We start from the raw sequence: 11,014 nt of genomic DNA on the forward strand, positions 1-11,014 counted from the left end.
ACATCATACTTTCATTATGCTAATCAGTGTAATGGTTAAAATATCATTTATTTTAAGGACTTATAAAAAGTTTTGAAGATATCACATGTTAAAATTGTACCACATATACTAATGAGCGTTATCTATGATGGTCACTTGACTTTTTTCGCTAAACACATAAATAGTTAACAAATATGAAATGTTACATAATAGTAGCGATCAATTTTAACTTTAAAAAAAATGAAAATCAAAGAATTTATTTATAAGGACAAAAATCAAAACTCATTATTAATTTTATCAAGACTAAAAATATATTTAAGTTTATAATAAAATTAATCATATATAAAAATAGTAGAAATGAAATTTAATAAATCTTTTAATTTTAATGAGAGAATATTTTTTAATAAAAAATGACGGTCGTTTTCATAAATATAATAGTCAAAATTTCCCCCCAATGTAAGGGCAATATTGACCAGTTCAAATAATTATAATTAAAAAGGTAACTTTGCTGTTGATTTATTTATTTTACATAAATAAACAATTTTGGAATGAAATGAATTTTAATATATGTTAAAATAGACATATGTTCTATTGTCAAAGATATTTTTATCTATCTTTAAAATTGTGTACCGTAATATCTATTACAACAATATTATTTTAATTTTTTTAATAACACGGCACAATGTTATCTGATGAAAATAATATTGCACGATATTCGTGATTTTTGTATTAGATATATCTTAAAATATGTATTTAAAAAATAAAATATATACAAAAGTCCTGTGTATATTGGGTTGTTTTTGTGTTCATTACCCTTTCACTCTCTTACTCAAATCATATCATATTGATTGAAGGGCAAAAACACAAATATTCATCACCATATGTTATACCTTATATATGATTTTTTATTTTAATATGTTTACATATACATGTCAATGTTTAAAGAAAATTAAAATATTTTAAAGTAAAATCAACCCTGTGTGTCATGTTTTATATATTTTTATATGGTTTAAATTTAGCAAAGGAGACAACAAAGCAAATACTTTTTATGCCCATAAAACAAATCATTCAACAAATGTTGCCACTTATTTTTGTGAAAAATGTTAATTCACGTGTATTAGATTATATATAGGCTTTAATTTTGATTCTTCTATTTTGATTAATATGTAATTTTAGTTATTTTTTTAAATAGAAATATTTAATCATTATATTTTAAAAAATTTACGATTTTAATATCCATATTTCAAAATAAAAGCATTTTATTTTTAAAAATTTACAATTTTCTTCTTTATATTTTTTTTAAGATAGTAATGTTGATACAATCTTTTAATTTTATTTTGAAATAGAAAAATAAAATCACAAATTTTTTAAATAAAAATTGTATTTAAGCTTTATATATATTACTTAGTGAGTTAAGTCTAACTTTCAAATGAGTAATCGAATCTTGGACCTACTTGTGAAATTAAATAAGAGTACAACTAATATGCTAAGTTAATCTCTTAATGTATTTGTAAGACCAAAAATATACTTATCTTTATTTTGTTATGCTATTATTATTTATTCTGAAAATAATACTCTTGTTATTTATATCGATTCATATAATTCAAATAGTGACTCACGTTTAAACAATAATACTTTGACCTGATATCCTTGTCAAGTGATTACCGGTTTGGGTTTTAAATATTATTTCTAAATATTTTGGAAAGCTAAAATTAATCTTTACACATCTTATTTTAATAAACTTGACCATCAAACATATTGAAATAATTGTCACACAATCTTATAAAAACACAAGACATTTTTACAAGTTGAAAAAAATTATATGAACTTTTAAATATTATTTTTGGCACAAAATTTGTTTATTTTAACTTTACTTTGGTATACGCAAAAAATATTTTATGTATTAATTCAATTTTTTAAAATCTAAATGTAAATAATACAGTAAAATTATATGATTTTTTTCTCTCTTCATAAATTATCCATAATCATTAATAAAGACAATTAGCATTTGACACACACACACACACACACACATATATATATATATATATATATATATATATATATGTATATATCTTAATCCTAAATTATCCTTTAACATATATAGCGGTTTTCATTTACTATTAATAATGATAATTACCCCATTTAATATACACATTTCTTATTCCTAAATGACCCTCTAATATATCTAATTATTTTTATTTTTTTCCATGAATCTTCAAGTTTCAAGATGTAATTACTATCACTTTCCTTAAAACTACTACTACTTTCTTTAATTATTTTTTCTTTTTCTTTTCTAAAAATAAAGATAGAGGCACAGAGAGTGCCTTTTTTTTTCCAGCTAGTAATTATAATAACTACATTGATTAAGAGTGTTTTTAGGTATCATTCTTCAATAAATAATGCTTTTATGGATTTTCCTTAACATCTTGTATCTTTCTATCAATCATTTTCAATATATTTTAGTATAACTTGAATTTAAATTTCTGTAAATAGTGTTTTAGGTATCATTCTTCAACATATAAACTATATGTTTTTTCATGCCTCCACTTTCCTCTACTCTTCCTCACATCCACTTGACTATTAGATATATCCCCATATACTTATGCTTTTAACAAACTGTAAAATCCATAAACTAATTTCAATACATGCAAATTATTTATTATAAATCTAAAATATATTTTATATGTTTAAAAATATTTATTCATTACATAATTAATTATAATATAATTTATATATTTAGAAGTATTTGTTTATTATAAAAATTTAGTTGTATAAATAAACATTTATTTTGTCGAATGCATAAAGTAAAATACTAGTAAAAAACAAAAATTGTATCCCAATATAAATTATTTATAATCAATTTAAAATATACTTTATTTGTTGGAAACTATTTATTTATTACAAAGTTTTACTATTAATATAATTATATGTTCAAAAAAATTTATTTATTAATTTTTAAACTATAATATAATTTATATATTTAAAAGGTTTTTGCTTATTATAAATTTTAGTTGTGTAAAATAAATATTTATTATGTGTATACACCAACTAAAATACTAGCTAATTTTAATAGCCATTGATGCAAAACACAATAATAATTTAAATTAAATAAACCAGGTTTTGAATATTGATGGTAAAACTCAACACTACTTTCATTACACTAACATGAATAAAATCTCATAGATGATTAGAAAAAACATAGTTGAAAAGAAGACAAATCCTTATAAAATAAATATCCATTTTTTATAGAAATGATTAGTTATCTTTTTTATTACTATTTTATTAATTATCTAAAATAACAAAAATTTTTCTTTTAAAATTAAATTTATAATATTATAATCTATAATGTATAATATAATAAAAAAGAATTCAACGGCAGCAAAAGGCACAGACAACGGCACAAGGTGAGGTGGAAAAAAAAAATCTAAACCCTTTAGGCCTTACGCAGCAAAAGGCCCAAAACCCTAACCAGAAAGAGGCGCGCGTAGTATATAATCACAGCAGCCGCGAGCTCTCAAACACACTCTGCTGTTTTCCAAAACCCTAATTTCTCGAAAGGTAGGGTTTTGCAGAGCCTCGTCCTCCTCTCACGGTTTCTTCTTTTTATCTTCTCACCTTTCTTCTTCCACTGCTCTAATCTAAGATGGGCAAGTCAAGCAAGAAATCAGCTCTCAAGGTATGTGTTTGTTATAATCCTTTTGTGAATTTCTTTTCTCATTGAATAGTTTTCGTCTCTCAGCTTTGTCTTTGGTACTGTGTCTAACTTTTCTCACATTTTGCCTTTTGTTTTCTTTTTGTTGAAGGTCGACGCTGTTCCAGCTGTGGTTCCGCCATCCAAGTCTGCCAAGAAGGGTATTGGAAATTTCCTCTATTTCGCAGTTATGCCGTCGTGTTTTGTTTTGTTTTGTCTTTTTAGATTATTTAATATTTATATTATGAATGCTTTGTTTTATAGGTTGTAGTAATTGACATGTTTAGTTTTCAGTTGGGAGGCGCTGACATCGGAAAACTGAGCAAGCCCTTTTTTGTTTGGTTTTCAGTCTGTTTCTGTTGTATACTAAGTTTTTCTTCAATTTTGTCTCGAAGCTCAGTTTGCAATGTAAAATAAGAACTGGTTGTTGTTTTTGTTAATTCTGTTTGCATAATGAATTTCATTCATGCAACCTTAAATCCAAACATGCACCTTTTATTCTCTGTGACTGTCTGATTTTTATTTTTATTTTTTTTTTCTATTGTGTGTTCTAGTTATCTTTTTTTTGTGCGATTAGGGTAAAGCCTTGCTAGTACTGTTAACTGGTTACTCAAATGCGATAAATTGAGATTTTGGACTTTTTTTTTATAGATTTTTTGTGCTTTTGTTAATGATTGTTTCCTCTTGCTGTTTTGATCTTTATGCAGGAGGCAAGAGACAAGCTCAAGATGAAATTGAGAAGCAATTGAGTGCCAAAAAACAGAAGATAAATGAGGTTGCTCAGAAACAAAAGGAGGCAAAGGTGCAAAAGAAGGAAAGTAGTTCAGATGATTCTTCTTCAGAATCTGAAGATGAGGTATTGCACAAGTATATTCATGGTTAATTGCATATTAAAAAATCATGAATTTCGTGTGATCATTTTGTTTATTGTTACTTGTTGCATCTTACTATGCTTTTCTTTTATGGGCTCAGAAACCTGCACCCAAATCTGCTGTTCTTTCAAAAAAGATACCTGCTAAGAATGGTGCTGCCCCTCCAAAGAAAGGCAAGCTCGCCTCCAGTTCTTCTGAAGATGACTCCTCTGATGAGGATGGTGTGCGTGCAAAGAAGCCACAGAAAATGGTTGCTGAGAAACAAAAGAATGGAGCAACTGTGCAAAAGAAAAAGGTGGAAAGTAGTTCAGATGATTCTTCTTCAGAATCTGAAGCTGAGGTATTGCACAGGTCTAATAATGGTTGAATTTATAAAGCTTGAATTTCATGTCAGCATGTCAATAATTTTGTTGTTATTATGTCTCATCATACTTCTCTTTGTTGGACTCAGAAACCTGCAGTAAAAGCTACTGTACCTTCAAAAAAGACACCTACTAAAAATGGCAATTTAAGTACCCCAGCAAAGAAAGGCAAGGCAGCTAGCAGCTCCAGTTCTTCTGATTCATCTGAAGATGACTCTTCTGATGAGGATGAAGTGGCTACAAAAAAGCAAACAAAAGAAGTGAAAGTGCAAAAGGGTAAGGAGGAAAGTAGTTCAGATGATTCTTCATCCGAATCTGAAGATGAGGTATTCTACATGACTATATTTATGGTTGAATTCATTAAAATGCTAAATTTTATGCCAGTTTTCATTTTCATTCTGTTATTATTGGTGTTCTTCTCATGGTTTACTTTTTTTTGTCTCAGAAACCCGCAGCAAAAGTTGCTGTTCCTCCAAAAAATCAATCTGCCAAAAATGGTACTCTAAGTACTCCAGCTGAGAAAGGCAAGCCAGCTGCCAGTTCAAGCTCATCTGAATCATCTGATGATGACTCTGATGAGGATGAAGTGAGTAAAACACCTTTTGTAACATTGTTGGAAATAGTGAAAATTTCCAGGTCCATTGAGGATGTGTTATTTTTTGCTGTAATACTCACAATGCCTTGTTTTTCAGGCTCCAAAATCCAAGGTGGCCCCTGCAGCAGGCAAGAATGTACCTGCTTCTACAAAGATAACTCAGCCAAGTGAAAGCTCTGAGTCTGATTCTGATAGCAGCTCTGATGAGGACAAAGTAAGATTTTTTATTTTTCACATAACACCACCATGCCATATATCTTTTCTAATATCAAAGTAAGAAGAAACCACCTACATGTATATCTTTTTTAATTCACTGTATAATGTCATCTTATTGTGTACTTTTTTTATATCAGAATAAGAAAAAACCTGCAACTGCTAAGCTGCCTGCATTGTCAGTTGCTCCAGCTTTGAAAGTGGAAAGCTCAGATGATGAATCAAGTGAAAGCTCTGATGAAGACAATGTAAGTAGTGGGTTATATAGGGTGTAAAGGATAATGATAATTGTTTGTTTTTTAAAAGAATTTTGGAATGAGATGTTTTTATTCATATATTTGGATCTATATAGGATGCAAAACCCGCCGTAACTGATGTGTCAAAGCCTTCTGCTCTTGCAAAGAAGAAGGTTGACAGCTCTGATTCTGATGATAGCAGCTCTGATGAAGATAAGGTAAAATTTCTAGCTGTTTTTCCCTAAAAAATTGAGTTTCCTTGGTTAAGTTTATATTTATCTTGGAGCCAAAAGTCAATTGCACTTATCTTGCTAAATTGAGAATGATGCTTCCTATCCTCAATTATATTTACATTTATTTGTAGCATATAATTGTTGTACAGTTATTTTTTTGTTTTTTTCCTGAATCTTACAAGTGCCATCAAACTACAGAAGTTGTATATTGAAATATAAATTGAATCCCACTCATTGAAATTCTTTTTGTTTTGTTCAATTGATGATCAACAGGGGAAGATGGATATTGATGATGATAGTTCTGATGAAAGTGAAGAGCCACAAAAGAAAAAGGTATGAAGTCTTCAGAGATTGGTTGAACAAGTTTGACCTGTTTTGTCATTTAATTTAATTTTTTCAGTTGTCATATTTTCAATGCTGTTTCATTCTTATTTATTTTTCTAAGGCTGGTGCCTCAAATCTTTGAAAACCTATTTTTAAATACTTGAGATTGATAGTCATGATTATGATGGACTTGATATTTTCCTACTATGATAACACTGGAAAGCAACTGCTGTTCAACTAAGCTGAGTAAATTTGTAAAGTGAGAAAATGAGGATTTATCCGCTGTTGATTTGCAGTGACTTAGGTTTATAAGATATTTTAATCCAAATTAATGGTGGATGGGTCTTCACTTTCTCACTGTACAATACAAGTCACTTTTTAAGTGTAGCCAGATCCTAAGCTGGAGGAGGTCTTGTATATTGCAAAGTCACTGCTTTTGAGCCAAGTTTTAATTTTTTCCTTTTTCCCTGCAGACTGTGAAAAATCCAAAAGAAAGCAGTGATAGTTCCGAAGAAGACAGTGAGGATGAAAGTGAGGAGGAACCCTCCAAAACTCCTCAGAAAAGAGTAAGCACATCTTTAGCTTGAAAGTTCTTTTTGTTTAATCTTGTATTTCATGTGGTAATATAATTTACTACTTGCAAAACAGGACAGGGATGTGGAGATGGTTGATGCTGCCTCGTCTGGAAAGAAAGCGGTAGATGACTGCTATCCTCTTTTGTTTCCTTTCCTGCTTTTATTACCAGTGGTATGATGTTATATCTTTGATAATTTGCAGCCTAAGACCCCAGTTACACCCAAAGAAGAAACTGGCGCTTCAAAGACACTATTTGTTGGGAACTTGCCATTTAGTGTTGAACGAGCTGACGTGTATGCGTTTTTTTTTTTAATTTATGCTTGCATATTTCAGTTATTAATGAATAAAAATTATTTTATTTTAAATTGTCCAGGGAAGATTTCTTCAAGGATGCTGGAGAAGTTGTTGATGTTCGATTTGCTACAGATGATACTGGGAAGTTTAAAGGATTTGGACATGTTGAGTTTGCAACAGCAGCGGCTGCTCAAAAGGTTAGTTTTTGCTACCTTATTGGTTGGATGTTTTGTAGTGATGTTCAGGTCATTAATTGTAATTTTTTGCTATATGCCTATGTTACTACATCTTTAGCTCTGTTATGCTTCTTCTGCCCTTGCTTTGTGTATATGTATATCAAATTTATTTGAGCTGATAATCCATTATTTCTAATTGTAGGCCCTTGGATTGAATGGACAACAATTGTTTAATCGTGAACTCCGACTTGATTTAGCTCGGGAAAGGGGTGCATATACCCCCAACAGCAGGTAATTCTTGTATCGAAGTTTTTATATTATCTTCTTCCATGCCTCACCCTATTAATAATTTTTTCTCTTGTTATTAATAATTGTAGCAACTGGAACAACTCATCCCAGAAAAGTGGAAGAGGCCAGTCTCAAACAGTATTTGTAAGGGGTTTCGATACATCCCTTGGAGAAGATGAGGTAATTTTATCTCTATTCCATCTTACTGTTAGATTGAGTTTCTATAAACATCCCTTGTGTGTTTCTGTGCCTTAATTTGTGTTAGCCGTAAATAAGGTTGATCGTGTTCTTTCAGATACGAGGGAGTTTGCAAGAACATTTTGGATCTTGTGGGGACATTACCAGGGTGTCGATTCCTAAAGATTATGAGTCTGGTGCTGTCAAGGGGTAAGTTCTCTGTATTTTTCTTTTGAAAATCCCATCTGCATGCAGCTGTTTGTTACAACATAATGTGCGCTTGAAAGCTCAACTTCTTGCTTCCACACACATGCTTGTGTTATTTGTCATATTCATCCTCCTTAGATTGTTCCTGTTTAAATGGTTTTAAGGAATGCATTTACCATATCAATCTGACTTTTGGTAATATGTACAGGTTTGCTTACGTAGACTTCAGTGACGTTGATAGCATGGGCAAAGCTCTAGAACTCCATGAAACTGAACTTGGAGGTTATACCTTAACAGTGGATGAAGCCAAACCTAGAGATAATCAGGGTTCTGGTGGTAGAGGTGCCGGTGGAAGGAGTGGTGGCGGTCGATTTGGTGGTAGGAGTGGTGGTGGTGGTGGTGGTCGATTTGGTGGAAGAGGTGGTGGCGGTCGATTTGGTGGAAGTGGTGGTGGTGGTCGATTTGGTGGAAGTGGTGGTGGTGGTCGATTTGGTGGAAGAGGTGGCGGTGGAAGGGGTCGTGGAAATAGACCCAACCTTGCTGCGGAAGGCACAGGTATAAGTCGTTTATGTTAAGATAGTAAACAATCTTGTGACGAGAAAGTATAATTCGACTTTTTTTTCCTAACTATTTAATCCTTTTGATTATTCAGGGAAAAAGACCAAATTTGCTGATGACGAGTAGGGTGGCAAGTCTTGCAGATACTTAAAAATTTAATATTTATTTTCTAAACTTTCCTGTAGTGTTGGCTCCCCAGTTTTGTTTTGGTAATCCGTAATTGTTAGTATGAATTCGTAGAAATTCTGTTATATGGTTGATGATACATTGTTTTATCGCATGAATTATTATAATATAATATTTGTGGCTCTCTTCAGAATTGCGGTTCACTAGTACTTTCTTAAATCAAATCCTATTTGTATTTAGCGGATGTAGATAGTTGCCAGAAAAAAATTGAAGGAAAATGAAACTGCCTCACTTAGTTGCTGTTTTTGAAAGAACGCATACTGTAACTTCCTTTTTTATTATTATCTTTGAAAATGGTCGTTACTTTGAAAATGTAACTTTTTATTATTATTCTGGATCGACATATTAAATGAAAATGTTCTGAAAATGATTTCGTTAAATTTTGAGAAATTTTGGATCACATTTTCTATATTTTTTAACACTGACAATATATGGTTTTCCTCGCATAATTTTTACTCAGATTCATTTTGGTCTATTTTGGTATTTCCTTCAAATATTTAATGGTGGTGATAATTTTAAGATATTAATTAATTTTAGGCGCAATTGAAGCATGGCCTCAATCTCATTCCTACTTTGTTGTAAATCTGAAGCCATATGGTCCTTGCTACCATTGCCGTGAATGTGTTTCTAAAACATGCCACATGTTATGTGCAAGATGTTTTATTATTTATTTTTTAGATTCTTATAGTTTTAGACTACTTAATGTGTCATGCATGGTTCTAAACTTGTCACATTACCGCATCCAGATGCTACTTTTGAGTTGAGTACCCATCGCAGTTGTGATTTTGAAAAATAACTTACACACCTTTGTCCAAAAGGTCACAGTTATATTTTGTCACTTCATTGTGAATGCCAAAAAAAGTGTGAAGTGTGATATAAGAGGGTTTTAGAATTGGATAATGTTATGCCCTCACTATTTTTTTAATGGGTGTATTGATAACTAACATTATAAATATTTTTAAAAAAATTAATGAACTTCTTTGTGTTGTTTGTTTTAAGGATATTATAATAAATTATGATTTAATTTTGAAATAATCATTTATTTTTTTTCTCTCTTCTCTATTAACATTAAATTTTGGTAAAATTGTATTTTTGGTCCTTCAATTTGTCTTCAATTTTAATTTGACGAAATTTGTCCTCTTATTTTATCTAATTACGTAATTGGTCTCCTAGCCATGGTCATGTTTTGATCGCCAATGAGAACACATTTCATCTTTCATGGATTTGATATCTAAAAATTGCGTTATTGGATCATTCCATCTTTCATGGATTCGATATTTAAAAATTGCGTTATTGGATAAAATATGAGGATAAAATTCGTCAATAATTTTAAAGGGGGACCAAAATCAAAATTAGAGATAAAATGAGGAACTAAAAATATAATTTTGTCTTAAATTTTCAAACACTTTTCTTTCTCCTCTCTTAAAGATTAAATTATCAATCATTTCTTCTCTCATAAACAATAATTAAATTATATTATATATTTATTTAAAAATAATAAGAATGTCTGAATAAAATTTATTTAAAAAATAATAATATTTGTTCTATTTAAATGAATGAAAAAATAATTTTTAAATTCTTTTATAGTAAATAATAATAATAATAATAATAAATTACGTTGTTTTTGTATTTTTTCAACCAAATTGTTTCTCTCTGCAAGTCATGATTTAAGAATGTTTTTGTAATGCTAACAAAACATTTATTTTTTATTACTTTGTTTAAAAAAAGGTAAATTCTCTTTATTTTTTCTTACAATCATTATTTCTTTATATTCAATTGTATGATTATTGTTTATTATATAAAAAATAAATTTTCATATTAATTAAATTTATTTTCGCTCAATATGTTCCCGAAGTTATAAAAAATACTATAAATTAAAATATACACTTATTTTTATAATACATTTTTCATAATACATTTATATAATGATGAGAAATGTGAATTTCTATAAATTTAATACTGATATAGATGAGAGAGGAGAAATAAATGATTATTTTAAAATTAAATATTAAATTACTATAATATCCTTAAATTAAATTTACTA

The 11,014-nt window shown here is 29.5% G+C and overlaps 1 protein-coding gene across 3 annotated transcripts; it reads left to right on the plus strand.

The window, feature by feature from the left end:
• Window positions 1–3,464: 3,464 nt before the first annotated feature.
• LOC114379708 (nucleolin 1) lies at window positions 3,465–9,103 on the plus strand. Of its 3 annotated transcripts, XM_028338394.1 has the most exons (19): window positions 3,465–3,658; window positions 3,786–3,834; window positions 4,381–4,529; window positions 4,646–4,885; window positions 4,997–5,233; window positions 5,353–5,493; window positions 5,600–5,716; window positions 5,856–5,963; window positions 6,068–6,169; window positions 6,458–6,517; window positions 6,982–7,074; window positions 7,157–7,204; window positions 7,286–7,377; window positions 7,458–7,575; window positions 7,757–7,845; window positions 7,932–8,022; window positions 8,138–8,229; window positions 8,435–8,781; window positions 8,879–9,103. In XM_028338394.1, the coding sequence occupies exons 1-19, from the start codon at window positions 3,626–3,628 to the stop codon at window positions 8,908–8,910; spliced, it is 2,238 nt and encodes a 745-aa protein (XP_028194195.1). In that variant the 5' UTR covers window positions 3,465–3,625; the 3' UTR covers window positions 8,911–9,103. The 3 variants fall into 3 exon arrangements, with proteins under 3 accessions (XP_028194195.1, XP_028194196.1, XP_028194197.1); XM_028338395.1 differs by lacking the exon at window positions 5,353–5,493 and having other exon boundaries at window positions 4,997–5,140; XM_028338396.1 differs by lacking the exons at window positions 4,646–4,885; window positions 4,997–5,233.
• Window positions 9,104–11,014: the final 1,911 nt, after the last annotated feature.

Source organism: Glycine soja, chromosome 12 (genome assembly GCF_004193775.1).
Source record: "Glycine soja cultivar W05 chromosome 12, ASM419377v2, whole genome shotgun sequence".
NCBI lineage: Eukaryota > Viridiplantae > Streptophyta > Magnoliopsida > Fabales > Fabaceae > Glycine > Glycine soja.